We start from the raw sequence: 15,578 nt of genomic DNA, 5'->3' as shown, positions 1-15,578 counted from the left end.
AGAAAACAAAACCATTAGCAACTGCATACACATGTCACGGTTTATTAGTAGGACTTTTATCCTTAACACCTAAAATAAGGCACACAAGCACTTCCTATGGGTAACATCTGTAGCAGACTGCATTCTTCCTCCCACAGGCTCCCAATAAAATCGGTTTGGGGCATAAGTCCAATGTGGATCACTCTTGAACTAGTGATCTTCTGACCCACATGTGAGATTACTACAGGGAAATTAGAATGGTAACCATGGGTTTTATACACCATTCTACTGTACATTCATATATTCACCATTTTGGCTCCTTGCAACTGAGAACAGAACAGCACCCTCTCCCCCACAACAGAAAATCTATTTGACCTTGGGTTGATTGTTTTCCTTAACTGTCATGAAGTTGGGGATTAAAATTACCACCACCTAAACAAACCTTTGGAACAAAAATATCATTTTATCTTGCCTCTGGACTAAATCACAAGATTGTTTGGTGTCTTTAGAGTGGAACTTTGATAGGAGACTCTTTTCTTCATAGAGCACATGATTTGGATATTTTATCAGAAAATGCCAATCCATGCGCTGTTTGGACAACTGAAAATGCTGGGTCTCTTACAATATAACAGCACAAAATAGGTTTGTACACACAAAGATCTATAGAAAGTAATGCTTTTTCTTTTCATGTTTAGTGAGTTATGGATTTGGATAATCAAAGAATGGTCCACCCGATCCGGGGGGGGGGGTGGGTGGGAAGGGAGGGGGGAGGACTGGGGGGGAAGAAAAAAAAGGCAAATTGTAAAGATACGTGGAATGAACTTATGCTTTTGTTATGTAAACTAAGTAAAGTAAAGTAAATAAATATCAAAGAATGGTCCAATGGTCTTAAACCTGAGAGGTTTCAAATCCCTACTTAATTTGGTGGAACAATAGTTGTTTTCTAGTGTGGTGTATAAAATTTAGAAATGACCTCAATTTGTTACAAAATGGATTTTAAAAAGAAGTGAAACTCCAACCCTAAAAGAAGTGAAACTCCAACCCTAACATACAGTATTACAGAGCATGACTACCTGCAATTTTTGTTTTTCTCATAAAATACAAGTTTAGCTTTCCAGAAAGTTATCCCACTCTACTATTGTAAGAAGATGAATTCCCACTGTCTAATGATAGGAATTTGGGGGAGGGTGGGCTGCTCTCCAGCCAATGGGTAACACTACCTGGATTTGGCTTTACTGGCTCTTTCTCACTTAACCACCTAAAATTAATCTCCAGTTTTGCTAACATGTCAGATAGCATTTGAGTCTTTCATATGTATCTGTGCGCGTGTGTTTTGCTTGCCTTATTTAAGAGTATCTAGCCTGAAAAAATAGCTTTGGAGAACTTGAAATACTGTACCCATATTTTTTACCACTCTTTTAACAGCACCTCAATAATAGCTAATTCTGTATGATGTGATCCCGAACAGAGACTCATAAGCACGCCTTAGTAGGGTTTGGAGGAGTGGTTCGCGTAACCCACTTTTAAAACACTTTATTTTATCCACCCCGATTAGCAACTACCACAGGGAAGCGAAAGCGCACGCGGGGCGAATCCCTTCGCGTTCAGTTTAGGTTTAGGGAAACCACAAACCGTGTGTTTCATTCACAGAGAAACGCGTTCTTCACAGCTGCGCCTGACTGGCCTTCAGCCTCCTTGCACAACTAATAATAATATATACAAAGAAATGAAAAAGGCGAAAAAGCTCGGGGCGGGAGAGGAGGTGGGTGGCGACGTTCCCAGTTTTCTAATCCCACCCCGCCAAGCCTGCTAGGGCGGACCTGTTGTGGCTACCCCGGGGCAGGCAGAGGGCGGGCCATGCCCTGACTAAGGACTGCAAAGTTAGCCAAGTCGCGGGGCCGCCTCAGTCGGAGACACAACACACAGACGCAAACATACAAACACACGCACACCAGCGCAATTCGGCATGGCCCGGCTCGGCGGCGGCGGCGCCTCCTTCTCGCCCTCTTTCTCCTCCTCCTCCAGCCGCTGGTGGTCCTGCTCTTGGGGGCTTTTCCTTCTCTGGGCCGTGGCAGAAACTCGAGCAGGTGAGAACGACCACAGACGCGTGTCTGGAAAGTCCCCGGGAACAGCCTGCTCAGGTTCGGTACTAGGATACGTTTAGGGGAAACCCTGTTCCAAGGAAGGAGGGAGGAGCAGCCGGACACCTTTCTGGAACAGGCTGTCTCTTGTTTTCACCCCCCGCTGCCCCTTTCCAGAGCCTGCCCTTGCTGAAAGAGATGCAACATTTTTAAAAAATGCTCACGGAGACGCCGCTCGTTCGGAGCTGAAACGGCGCCGAGCGCTGATAGGTCGAGGCTGCCCAGGTTCCAACATTTCAAAAGCAAAGGGGCTTCTCCTGGAGGAGTCGGGGGTGCATGGCATCTCTGTAGGTTGCTGTGGGGCTGCAGGGTCTCCAAACCCATGCAGCTGTTTTGGTCCTCAAGAAAGACCCAATGTCTTGTCATAAGAGGATGTGTGTGTGTGATTTGATTGATCCCAAAATGAGACATCTCCAACCACCACCACCATCTTGGTAATATTACTGTATACTATAAAAAAGGCGTTTTTCCTTGCAGTTGTAACTTTTAATGTTCGTACCTTAGCGGCTGTCAGGTCACATGGATTGAAAAAGGGGCATCCAACAGTAAAAAGAAATGTGGGCATAAGCTGCAGTTAAGCAAAGCTGCCTGCATAGCTTGCATAAAGTCTTCCATCCCTCAACTGCTCCTTCTACTACTGTAGTTGGAGAACAAATTGTACACAACACTTAAGGGGATGTGAGACACCATCAGGGCACTCTGTATTCTGAATTATGAAAAAGCCTCAAGAGCCCACATCAAAGCTTGGAAATACTAGCTATTGCCTTGTAGATGAAGTTGTGTTTCCTGTACTTTTAAAAGAAGCATTGCAAAATAGAAGAAAAGCCACTGATTCCAATATTAGCATAGTGTACTGTGTTAATGTAAAGTATTTTTACAGCACATCGCCATCATAACTATCACATGGCATTAACAATGGTGCTTGTAATCTTCGAATATATTATTAAACTGCATGAATCAGTTGGAGCTATGAATTAACGATGTTGTACAGCCTTCAGCTTTAATGAGAGCTGAAAGAGATGTGACAGCAGCCACATATATACTGTACCTCACTTGTGGTCCACCATGCAAATTGGCCCATCTGTGTGGAGAATCAGGACACCAGCAGATATGTACTGCTGGTGTATTAATTCTACCGGTATGGGTGAATGGGCAAGCTAGCATAGTGAGTTCGATTATACATTCAACCAATACCGTTTACGTGACCACCATCTATTCTGCCTCAACATATCCCCCCGCCCCCGTGTCTCTATTGTTTTAAATCTTTATTTAACATTTCCCAAACAACTTGGACGCACCTTTAGAGCTGCTGTCTTCAAAAAAATAGTTAATACACAATATTATGGCATATCAACATATTTCCATTGGCCAGATTATTCTGATGTCTCACTTTGTATTTCCTTTGAAGGGCATGCTAACCTTTTGGATACAGGTGCATGTCAACTCAAAAAGCCTGGCTTTCTTAACTTCTTCCTATCAGCCCTAGTATCTAAGAGATGTGTGAAAACTTAAGCATCTTGATGGGAGTGTAAAGTATGCAACCTAGTGTTAGCAGAAGGAATTTCCTCTGCACCCAGTGAATAAATCAGAAAGAACTTTCTGACATTAAGAGCTGTTTGACAGTAGAACAGACCCTTGGGGGTCCCTTCCAACTCTTTGATTCTAGTGCTTCAGTAGAGACATAGACCAGTGTTTCCCAACCTTTGGTCTCCAGCTGTTTTCAGACTACAATTCCCATCGTCCCTGGCCACTGGTCTTGCTAGCTAGGGATGATGGGAGTTGTAGTCCAAAAACAGCTGGAGACCCAAGGTTGGGAAACACTGACATAGACTATGTACACACTATAACTTTAAAGCATATTTGAAGCACAGTAAAGGTAAAGGTAAAGGGACCCCTGACCGTTAGGTCCAGTCGTGAACAACTCTGGGGTTGCAGCGCTCATCTTGCTTTTCTGGCCGAGGGAGCCGGTGTACAGCTTCCGGGTCATGTGGCCAGCATGACTATGCCGCTTCTAGCAAACCAGAGCAGTGCGCAGAAATGCCGTTTACCTTCCTGTCAGAGTGGTACCTGTTTATCTACTTGCACTTTGACGTGCTTTTGAACTGCTAGGTTGACATGAAGCACATTAGTTGTCTCAAATAATTTCTGGAGTTACAGTTTAAGGGTTGCTGGGAACTGTAATTCTGTGAGGGGTAAACTACTGTGCCCAGAATTCTTTGAGGGGGAGAAAGTGCTTCAAAGGGTGTACATTACTGCAGTGGGACTAGAACATGGCAAAAAAGTCATACAGTAGTCTTGAAAAAGTTGTGCTTTCACAGCACCTCAGAAAAATTAAACTTCAGCAACTGGATACTTCAGGGAAGCCCACAAGTAGGATAGGAAACCCTTTTCTATTTGTTCACCAGTTACCCCTCTTTAGCGGATCTAATTGCAATCATAACCTTGACCAGCCAATATAAATAAAGCTACGGAATGCTTTGAAGCCAGAATTTGGCAAACTCAATGTTGTACAAATGTAGATAAATGGATAGTTAGCTGAGCTACTTAAATGCTCAGTGAAATATCTGATTTGGCACCATCAGTCATTTCTGCCTGTACATCCAATTTCCGAAAGGTTACAAAAATTTTGTTTAATGTGTACAAATAATGTAATAATAACAGAAAGGAACCATGCATTTCTGAAGATGACAAATGTTAAGCATGTCCTTTAATTTCAGGGTGTTGTTTTTGTGGCAGAAAGTGAAACAGGTAGCTCTGAGCAAGTTCTGCAATTGTGGCCATTCAGCAATTCAGAAATGGTTTCCTCTAAAAGGAGATGGGGAAGGGGAACCATTTAGTTCCTTTGCTGTCGTAAGTTTTAAAAGCAAAGAGATTTTGGGAAGAATGATTGCTGATCATGTTTTTGAAATCAAAGCTAACACTTTAAAAAACATAAGTGACCAAAAAGGAAGATTTAAAAAAGTACATTTGTTAGTGCTTATTTGAAGCACTTGTATATTTATCTGGGTAGAGTTAAGATTACCACAATAAGCTGAAAATAAGTGTCAAAGTAGTGCTACCATGCTGAACATAGTTCTTTCTTTAGTTTATCACACTTTAACATATGTGTAGATGGAAAAGCTGCAAATGGAGGATTGTGACTTGTCTGGAATGCATGTTGTTATCTCCTTAGGTCTCATTTGTTGTCCATTCCCTTTGAGTCTAAGGGTGGTTTGCAGTTTTTCTTGTTTTTCCTTTTTTGTGCACGCTTTGTGTCTTTGCGTAACTTTGCACATTCTCAAGATGAATATCTAGAGGGTGGAAAATACATGCAGAATATTTTTAGCTGTGCAATTCTTGCCAGAAAAAAAGTGTCCATGCCCTTGCAAAAAGATCTAGAGGAAGGATAGAAATTGAACCACATTAAATTTATGCTAAGTCTAGATACTGGCAGCTATTTCTCTGCCTTTAAAAATCCAAAAAGTGCAGCTTTCTCCATCAGTATGTCTTCATAGGAAGAAAAGCTGTACCTTTTGGATTTCTGCCTGCAGGTGTTAAAAGCACAGAAGCCCTGCTTTAAAAAAAATAAAGGTGTAGCAGATCTATCTATAAAGCAGTGTACCTTAAAAAACACAAGCCTGTATTGATGTGCCCTGTTCTTGTTTTTAATTGTGATTTTTTTTGTAACCTACCCTGGCACCATTTGATGAAGTGCAGGCTACAAGTACATTTTTAAAAAAATCCACCAGGTATGCCAGCTGCTGTATTCCTACAGGCTATCGTGCTCTCCAGATAGTGCAGAGGCTGGAAGTATATTGTTGCCCACCATGCCAATCTCCAAGTGGTATGAGATTCCTGGGATTCTAGGCACTTACCCAGCGTTCATGTTTCCTTTCGAAATGAGGCACAGCAGAGACTGTGGTAGTCTTTATAATACTGTATATGGTTTATTGCAGTGCTATTTTTCTAGAAAAAGAGGTGCTGGAACTCACCGTGAACACCTCCCTTGTTCTCTTATAACAGCAATGGCGCCAACCTTAGAAGTGCCAGAACTAAGTTCCAGTGAGTTCCAGCTGAAAAAGAGCCCTGGTTTATTGACAAAAATATACAGCTTGAGCATGCAATGGAGAGGTTCACAGCATTAAAACCTGATAGCCACAGCTTTGGATTCAAACAGACATGAGACATTGATTGTTCTCTGACTCTTGTTTCCAGCTTGCTGCTTTACTTCTAACTTACACCACACACTAAAACTCTCTGCTTTATACTCTGGCTTTATCTGTTGAGGGAGGGCCTCCCCCACCTATTTCTTGTCTTACTTAATTACAAGTGTACAGAGTAAGATAAGATACACACAAAAAGGGAAATAAATAGTGCCGATGTAGAAAACAAAATTGTATACTGTACATTACCAAAAAAATGTTATTGTAGTTAACCCAACCTTAACCTAATACAATATTTATAAAAATGAATTCCAAATATTGCTGAATTTGTCCATGGAAAGTCTACGTTTGTACACCACTTGTTCATGTGTAGTGAGTTTGTACATATCTTCAATCCAATCGTTGAAGAGAGCTACATTTTTATTTTTCCAGTTCATCAATATCTGACTTTTTGCCATAAGTGTGGGTGCAGAGAGTCCCTTCATATTGTTCCTTTGTTAGATTCTATGCATTGGGTAGATAATTCAAAGGATATTTTTCTCGGCAAATTTAATATTGTTTCATATACTGTACTCGTGTTGATAATCTCTATTACTTTCTGCCAAAAATGTATCAATATACAACATTGTACGAGGCATTATCCCTGTTACATCTCCAGCTGTTTGACATCTTAGATAGTCCTTTCACAAACAAGCATAATGGAGTCCAGTTTTTTGTTTTGTTTTTTGAGTCTTAATTTGAGGTTGACATCCTAGTTATAGAACTTAACAGTTTCCCATTGTTTGGTCAAGATTGAGATCTCCAATTCTTTATTCCATTCCTCCTCTAATAAGTGTGTATCAAACTACCGTAGTTTGTTACAAATATACATTTATATAAGGTAACTAGCTGACCCGGCCACGCGTTGCTGTGGTTTTTTCCTGTGATCCCCCCCCAATCCTGTCCCGATCCATGACGTATCCTGCCCCTCCTCCCTCCACCCCAGCTCATTCCTGTGTTTCGGTAGGATAGCCTTTCCTCTGTTGTCCCTGGGGAGTGTTGCCCCCTCCCCCATGTATCTCCATACCTTGGCCCCCACCATTGGAGAAGGAACTGTTAGTTTATGGGTTGGGTTTGTTTATTTATTTTTTAATGTGATAGTACTTGTGGGTAGACAATATTTTTAGTTGTTCCATTTGTTGTGAAGATGTAGAGATTATCTGGTTTGCCGACTCTTGAGCATGCAACATATAGTTGTCCATGTGAGAAGCAATCCGATTCTAGGTATAATCCACAGAATTGTAATGATTGGCCTTGTGATTTGTTGATGGTGATAGCGAATGCTAAGCGAATAGGGAAGCCTTGGTTTGCTGTGGGTTCCCCCCCCGGCCTGTCAGGGGCCTACATAAAAGAAAACCCTAGTGGAAGCCTTGGTTTGCTGTGGGTTCCCCCCCCCCCCCGGCCTGTCACGGGCCTACATAAAAGAAAAGCCTAGCGGAAGCCTTGGTTTGCTGTGGGTTCCCCCCCCCGGCCTGTCATAAAAGAAAAGCCTAGTGGTGGTCCCCCCCGCCTGTAAGGGGCCTACATAAAAGAAAACCCTAGTGGAAGCCTTGGTTTGCTGTGGGTTCCCCCCCCGGCCTGTCAGGGGCCTACATAAAAGAAAAGCCTAGTGGTGGTTTCCCCCCCCCCACCGCCTGTAAGGGGCCTACATAAAAGAAAAGCCTAGTGGTGGTTTCCCCCCCCCTGCCGCCGCCTGTAAGGGGCCTACATAAAAGAAAAGCCTAGTGGAAGCCTTGGTTTGCTGTGGATCCCACCCACCCCCCGCCTGTAAGGGGCCTACATAAAAGAAAACCCTAGTGGAAGCCTTGGTTTGCTGTGGGTCCCCCCCCCGGCCTCTCAGGGGCCTACATAAAAGAAAAGCCTAGTGGTGTGATAATGGCCGCTTTGGAGGTTTGATTTGCTTGGTTGATGATGATGTCATTTGGTTTGTGGGTGTGGCTTAGATTTCACAGGAAGGGAGGGGTTGGAGGAGGGTACTACGCCACTTGAGGGCGCTGTTTGACTTGGTGGAAAAGCAGGTCTGCACCTGGGCAGGTGTGCGATTTGAGGGATTTTTGTCCCCAACAACGCTCTAGGAGTGGCCTGGATCGTTGTGTCAAAATTTCAGGACGATCAGTCAAGCGGTTACGGAGAAAAGTGTCAAACGGAATTTCACGATTTTTACATTTTTATATATATAGATAGTGGGTTTGTTTTATATTACGTAAGAGTTAATCAGCTGTTTCAATATCTCTGGGGTCTCTGAGACTATATAGTTCGGTATACAAGGGTTCAACTTATGTTTTAGGTGTCCTTATCCCAAGCTGTATAGGGCTTTATACGCCAAAATTAGCAACTTTCCTGAGCCCCTGGCCTACTTTGGGGCAAGTCAGCATGTCAAGTCCCCAGTCCAGGGTCAATCCACATGTCTAAAGTCCAAACTGAAGCACAGTCCTTCAGAAATCCTGGCGCATCCATGCTGAGGTCTGGTCAGACAAATCACCTCAGCTGTTTCCCTTTTATACTTTGCTTGCTGATTGCAGCATCTGGGCTTGACGATGCATATGACCCTCACCTGTTCTAAGCCTCCTTCAGCTGAGGAATCACATACAGTGGTACCTTGGTTTACGAACTTAATCCATTCCGGAAGTCCGTTCTTAAACCAAAGCGTTCTTAAACCAAGGCATGCTTTCCCATAGCCGCGGGGGACTCAATTTACAAATGGAACACACTCAACAGGAAGCGGAATATGTTCTGCTTCCAAGGCAAAGTTCACAAACCAAAACACCTACTTCCGGGTTTGCAGCGTTCTTAATCCAAGTTGTTCATAAACTAAGCTGTTTTTAAACCAAGGTACCACTGTACTTCTTCTTCCCAAAGCTAGTGAGTCCCACCTGGCCAGGCAGGGAGCTGGACTGCGGGCCCTTGCTTGCCTCAGCCTCACTGCTCCCTACACCTCAGAGCCTGCCATGTTTGTGGAGACAAGATCCTCTGATGCTTCCTAATGCTTCCTTCTTTCCAACATGAAAATATCTTTCTTAAGAGAAACTCATTAACACGGGTTGATTAAAATTATGTTGGCGTGCCAGTTAAAATTGCCTCAGAGGCTGAACCAGAGTTGGCTTCTGTAACTGGCCCTCCCTTGTCTGTGAATAGGCATTCACTTCTGAAACAGAAGTACCAGAGAAAATAGATGAAAAAATACAAATGGACTGTTAATACAGATTTGCCACCATTCAACCTACCCAGCCATTCATTGCTGTGTCAGCGAAACAAGGTGGCAAATGTTTTAATTACTAGTTCTTGGTTGGAAAATAGACCTCTCACGCCTGATAGACATTATAAATTGTTATTATCGCACATAGTAATTTTGGTTTTGGGGATCAGAAAATAAAATAAAAGGGTATGCTTGCTGTTCTTCGGTTGCCCAAAAGAAGCAACATCATCTGTATTTTTGAAATGGAAGGCAACGTGAATTGCTCAGCCAAACAGTTCTGCCTTCACAGGAAATGTTGAGAAAGTTTATTGTAGTTAAGTTGAAGTAGCTATAAAAGTTAATCAACAGACACCAACCATATGTAAACAGTGTGAAGGTTCAGCTTTGCCAGACAGAAACATCAGGTAACCTTGAGGTGCAGTTATAAATGGCAACAAAATGACCCTCTGAATTTAGTAATAACAACAATAAGTTCATTACCATTACATCTACAAGCAGAACTGAGGGATTTGAATTTATATTGGCTAGACTAGTTTTATCTGGATGCATTTTCTTCTGTTATTTTCATTTTTCTCTTATTGATAACTTTTCAATCTATTTTTAAAATAAGGGTGGGGTTTTTTTTAGAAGATCTTCTCAAAAATGCATGTTACCATAAAAAAACTTTTAAGTCAAAGCTGAGTGTGTTTGTTTTTGTGTGTCTGAGGCCTTATTAGTCGTCCCATATCTAATTGCCTTAGTTTGTTGTGCCAGCAGTGTGTTGTGTGTGTGTGTTGTTTTTTTTAAGTTCCAAAGGTTAAGAGGCTTTTTAGTAATACAGTTCAGTAAAAAGCCAACAACAATGACAAAACACCTCATGGTATTTGTGGTTAAGCAGGTGTTGGTTTACCTCATTTTCTTGCCTTCTTCTCTTCTCCTTCATGTTTTCTTCTTTCTTTCCTCACTTTCATTTATAACTGCTCAAATCTTGCCTGGTGAAAGCCTGGAGGCAAGAACACATCAGGTTATGCTTGCAAGCAATTATAAGCAGACTGAGAGAGTGATGTTTCACACAAGCTTTAGAATGGGACATTGTTGTGGTAGATATAAGAGGAGAAAACGTTTCTCTTCAACCAGGCATTTGGCTGACTGACATTCTATGGCTTTTAAAATGTGGGTTTTTTGGGGGGAGGGGGTTATTGGTTTGTTTTTCTTTTATCATGTATTTTGTCTTCTTATTTTGTATTTTTATGTAGTGAATTGCCCAGGGATCTTCAGATGAAGGGCAGTATGCAAATTTAATAAACAACAACAATAATAATTTGCACAGTCATGAGCTCCTTGGAGAAAGTATGTGATGAAAGTGAAACAAATAAAGCTTCACTTTCAGTCAGCTACTGTGAATCTGAAGTTGTCTGTAGCTCTGATTGGCACAAGTTATTTCTTTAGTTTTTGAGCTAATTTTTTGAAAATTGGCCACAATCTACGCTTTGCAGACATTCCAGATATTTCCGTCCGCTGTTTACAACGGTTGTTTCCCAGCTACGTCTGGGAAGTTCTGGATGTATGGCAGCCCTAATCTAGAGGGTCACAAGTGAGCCAACCCTGGTTTAGGAGCAAATTTGGTGCGGCAGGACTCGAGACATAGACTGTTTTCACTTCTGGGAGAGCTTGCTCTCATGTAAAAGCTATGTTAAATTATTACCATTCCATCTATTTTATTTAAGAATCAACTGTATTGTTGTCAAGATAGCAAAACAATCAAACCACAAACATCATCATACACTGTTTGGTGTATTGTGAGAGAGTGAACGAAAGAGAGAGAGATGTGTAAAATCAACCCAGATCCCTCACCGTTCTCTCTGGAATAAGAAAAAGATTGCAACACTAGTTAAAAAAAGACTTAAAATAGTTGGAGGCTGGAGTTGCTTGAACTAAACAAAGTTCTGTGCATGGTCTATTTAACAAAAGTTGCTGAGGAACACTGCTTACTAAGGAGAAGTTATCAAATTGTTTCTTGGAATGCTGTGGCCTGATAAACTGAAGTGCTTCTTGGAAAGAAAACCCTGAACTTAAATACAGGTGCCAGCCATTTTGTGTGGGGGTTCCATTCCTGGGCCCTATGCGCATCAGCTTGCTAAGCCCCATTACATCCTGCCCCTGTTCTACCCCCTTCTGGATCCAAAGGCACACATGCATCACTGCCTGTACTTGCTATTAAATAGGAGTTGCGTTGAAGAGTAATTACAACCTGGTAGCTAGAGTAATTAAAAGAAAGGCCTGCAATCCTGTGGACTGGGAAAGTGTATGTCCTGAATATGAATGTCAGTTCCTCCTACGATGACTCCCAATTTCTTTGTGTTCAAGGACATATTTCCATACACCTCTCCTTGAATGGCATTTGTTCTGCTAAACAAAATCCTAAATACTAGTTACAGGTAGGTAGCCGTGTTTGTCTGCCGTAGTCGAAACAAAAAATAAAAATAATTCCTTCCAGTAGCACCTTAGAGACCAACTAAGTTTGTCATAGGTCACTAATACATAACAGGTATGAGCTTTCGTGTGCATGCACACTTCTTCAGATACACTGAAACAGAGGTCACCAGACCCTTATGTATAGTCAGAGGGTGGGGAGAGGTAGTACTCAGAAGGGTGGTGGGAATGGGTGATTGGCTGATAGGAGTGGTAAACCTGTTAACTACTGCAATTGGTCTTGCAGGAAAAAGCATGGGGTGAGATGGCTGAAGAAAGCTTTATCATGTATAATGAGATAAGAATCCAATGCCCTTATTCAGACCAGGTCTCTCCATTGTTTTAAGCTTGGTAATGAGTTGTAATTCAGTCTGTTTCTGAAATTTTTCTGTAATAAGACAGCTACTTTGAGATCTTGTATAGAATGTCCTGGGAGATTGAAGTGTTCTCCTACTGGTTTCTCTGTCTTGTGATTCCTGATGTCAGATTTATGTCCATTTATCCTTTGGCGTATTTCCTAAGTGAAATATTTCAAATAAATAGGTTAGTTGCAGAGTTTCTGTTGTTGTAATGTTGTGTGTTAAATTGGATGCTGCATCATCCAGGTTTTGCAGTGTGTGTTGTCTCTGCTAGCTGTGGCTTACAATGGAGACTAGAGGTATCAATCAGGACCCACCCACCCAGGAGGCATGGTGCTGCTTCAGGGTTAATGACATCTGTGGCATGTTCCTTGGAGGCTGAATCTTATTCCTCCTTGGCAGCCCCACTCCATCTCTAACCCCAAATGTTGCCTTGATAGCAGCCTTTTGGTGAATAGGAGGCACAGCTGGTCTCCCCCCACCCCTAGGGAAGAAACGAAGGGGGCTGCCCTCTGTGCTCTTTTGCGTTCTGCACCTGCCCAGCATGATTCAGAGCACTCGCCCCACCCCAAAATGGTCTTTGATTCTCACTTCAACCACCAGGTAAATTTGATTTGATTTGATTCCTTCCTACCTACCACCACTTGTTCCAAGTATAGTTCGTTGCTCACCCCCCCCCCCCAAAATTCATGACGTAGATATTCACTCCCTTCTTGTTCCTGATACAAATCTTTATTCCCCACTAGTTACTGAATTAAATCTTCACTCTCCCCAACTTCCCTGGCATGGAGGACCCTGCCATTTTGGGGTTCACCTCAGATGCAAAAATGTATTGGGTCGGCCCTGGTATCAATTCAAATAAGTTTATCACTTTGGTTTACATCAGATTGTATCCTGCAGCATAACAGCTGAAGTCTGGTTATATTCCTAGTTAAATGGGACAGATCTGGTTAGCGCTACAGTTCATTATTAGAAATAGCTGTTGAAGGTTAGCAAAAGCCTTCTGTGGGCGTCAGTGAACAAGCAAGGCTCATATGGAACTTATTTCCAAGTATAGATGTTTGTTTGTGTGTGTTTATATATGGGTTTTTAAATAGTAGCATATTTCACAATGTTTAAGATAGAAGCTCTTAAGTGGTTTTGTCACATAAAATGTGCTTCCTGGTGTGTGAAGCTATGAAACTGAAATGCTGTAGTAACAAAGAGCATACTAATGAGAAAATTAGGTACAAGAATACCGTGGAGATTGGAAAATGCAGATGTTGAGAACAGAGAAAGTAAGTTACCTTGCTTCAATCAGATAGGAACATTTTCATAGTGGTAAAAGAAACTAGCTTTTTATTTGCTATGTCAAAGTGTTCAGGCAAAATGGTTTCTTGTAGCTATCAGTGTGACAGATTAGGCCTACCTTGAAGCAGCATAAAATTACACAATCATCCAGAAATAGTTCAAAGAGAATAATTCAAAACCTGAATTTGTGTGTGGAGAGTAAGTGCCTGGTGCCTATACATCCTCTGGTCTTAACATTTATTGTTCAACATTTTTATGTGAGCGTTTATCTCTGATCGGCACAAAAACATCTTTTTCATTTCCTTTTGAAGTCTCCAAGGCTGAGCCATGGATGATGCCTTTTTGGTGGAAATACTTCCAAATCTGAGCTTTAACATCCTTTAAAGTGGTTTTGTTTTTTTGTAAAGACCATGCGTTTTCTACATTTTTGTGCTACAAATGGGTCAGAGTCTTTTTAACATCTTCCGTGATGATCCTTCAATGTCCTCTCTGTGGCTTGGGGCCCCCCGCCAATAAACAACACGTGGTGCAGTCTCTACTGAGAGATGACTCTCCTGTTCTCACAAGAGTTATGGTACAATTTTTGACCAGGATCTTTGAAGTTAAATCTGGGGTAGTTTGGCCTGTATAATATGATTGCCGAGGATTCCCTCTTTACTGTATGTTTTAGAATTATAACACATATGGGCTTTCTATATGGTTTTTATAGTCTTATATATGCCAGTAAAGGTGTTGAATTGAATTGAATTGAAAAATTGAGTCTTTAGGAGAGCATTTGGGGGGGGGTGCAATTGGAAGTGGGAGGTATGAAAGTCCTATTTAGTGATCGAAATTCTCTTTGCAATTCTTAGGATTGAACCCACTGTTCCTTTTGGGGGGTGTTAGGGGAGCTAATTATTCTTAATGTTGATATATTGAGGTCCTGGAAAATGATGGCCATGTTACAACAAACATAAAAGAACCACCCATGGATCTATCTTTTCCTATTGAAATCAGTTATCCAGTACTTTCCGTGACTACCATTTGCAGTATGGTATTCTATTTTTCTAATTTTCTCTTTGAATTATTTACAGATATTCACTATGCCACCGTATATTGGCAGAAAACTGAGAAGACCTTCCAGGTTAAGGATGTATTGGATAAGAATGGTGATGCTTATGGCTATTATAATGACACTGTACAGTCTACAGGATGGGGGGTTCTTGAGATCAAATCGGGCTATGGTAACCAGCCCATAAGCAATGAAGACCTCATGTACGCTGCAGGTTACTTGGAGGGCTATCTCACTGCTTCGTAAGTACCTCTGAAAACTAAATGGAGTCATCTGGTGGGGGCATTACAAGTATACATGTTAGAAGAGAAGAAGAGACAACTGAGCTCATGGTATATTTATTGTTACAAATTTATATTCCTTTTAATGATAAAACATGTATTCAGTGAACAAACATGGAACCATGTGAAGCAATATACAGTACTGTATTGTACATTTGAATTATCTGTAATACACAAATAATAAATAGCTGAGTCACACATCAGGGAACACGAATAGTAAGTTTTAGTGAATGTATAAAATTTAATATTGAAGATGCTTAACATTAGCTGGAAGGGAATTCTAGGTACAGTATATGGGGGATGTAATCGTTCATTGAGAGAGAGCTACATTGTACTATAATAGCTTTCAGGTTCCTGAAATCTGTCTGTGATCAGCTATAAGTAAAATACACATTATCCACAATTTATTTCTGAATGTGGTTTATGGCATCAAATGTATTATTAAACATGGCTGGACAAAGCATCTTAATGTTCACTTGGCCTTAAAGTAATGGGTAGAGGGGATGGGATGGGAATGATCTGTATTGACATGGTAGCACTTAAGAGGCATCCAAACTTATTAGATGAAATGTGGTACCTTATTCACATGGGAAACTTGGGATAAACTGGGTATTTGGTCAGTGTTCTGGGCCCATCTTGCCAAGGCCAA

General features: G+C 41.5%; 1 protein-coding gene across 4 annotated transcripts in view; it reads left to right on the top strand.

The window, feature by feature from the left end:
• Window positions 1-33: 33 nt before the first annotated feature.
• PLBD1 (phospholipase B domain containing 1) overlaps window positions 34-15,578 on the top strand; it is a 33,799-nt gene continuing 18,254 nt past the window's right edge. For 2 of the 4 annotated variants that reach the window (XM_088652056.1, XM_035127644.3), the window contains exons 1-2: window positions 34-2,066; window positions 14,671-14,890. In XM_088652056.1, the coding sequence (XP_088508182.1) occupies window positions 1,946-2,066; window positions 14,671-14,890 (341 nt within the window). In that variant the 5' untranslated portion in view covers window positions 34-1,945. Of the gene's footprint in view, window positions 2,121-14,670; window positions 14,891-15,578 lie in introns of all 4 variants that reach the window. The other 2 variants (XM_088652055.1, XM_035127642.3) reach the window with 1 other exon arrangement.

Source organism: Zootoca vivipara, chromosome 9, assembly GCF_965207765.1.
Source record: "Zootoca vivipara chromosome 9, rZooViv2.hap1.1, whole genome shotgun sequence".
Lineage (NCBI taxonomy): Eukaryota > Metazoa > Chordata > Lepidosauria > Squamata > Lacertidae > Zootoca > Zootoca vivipara.
The sequence above is the reverse complement of the archived record's forward strand: the minus strand, read 5'-3'. Positions and strand labels throughout refer to the sequence as shown.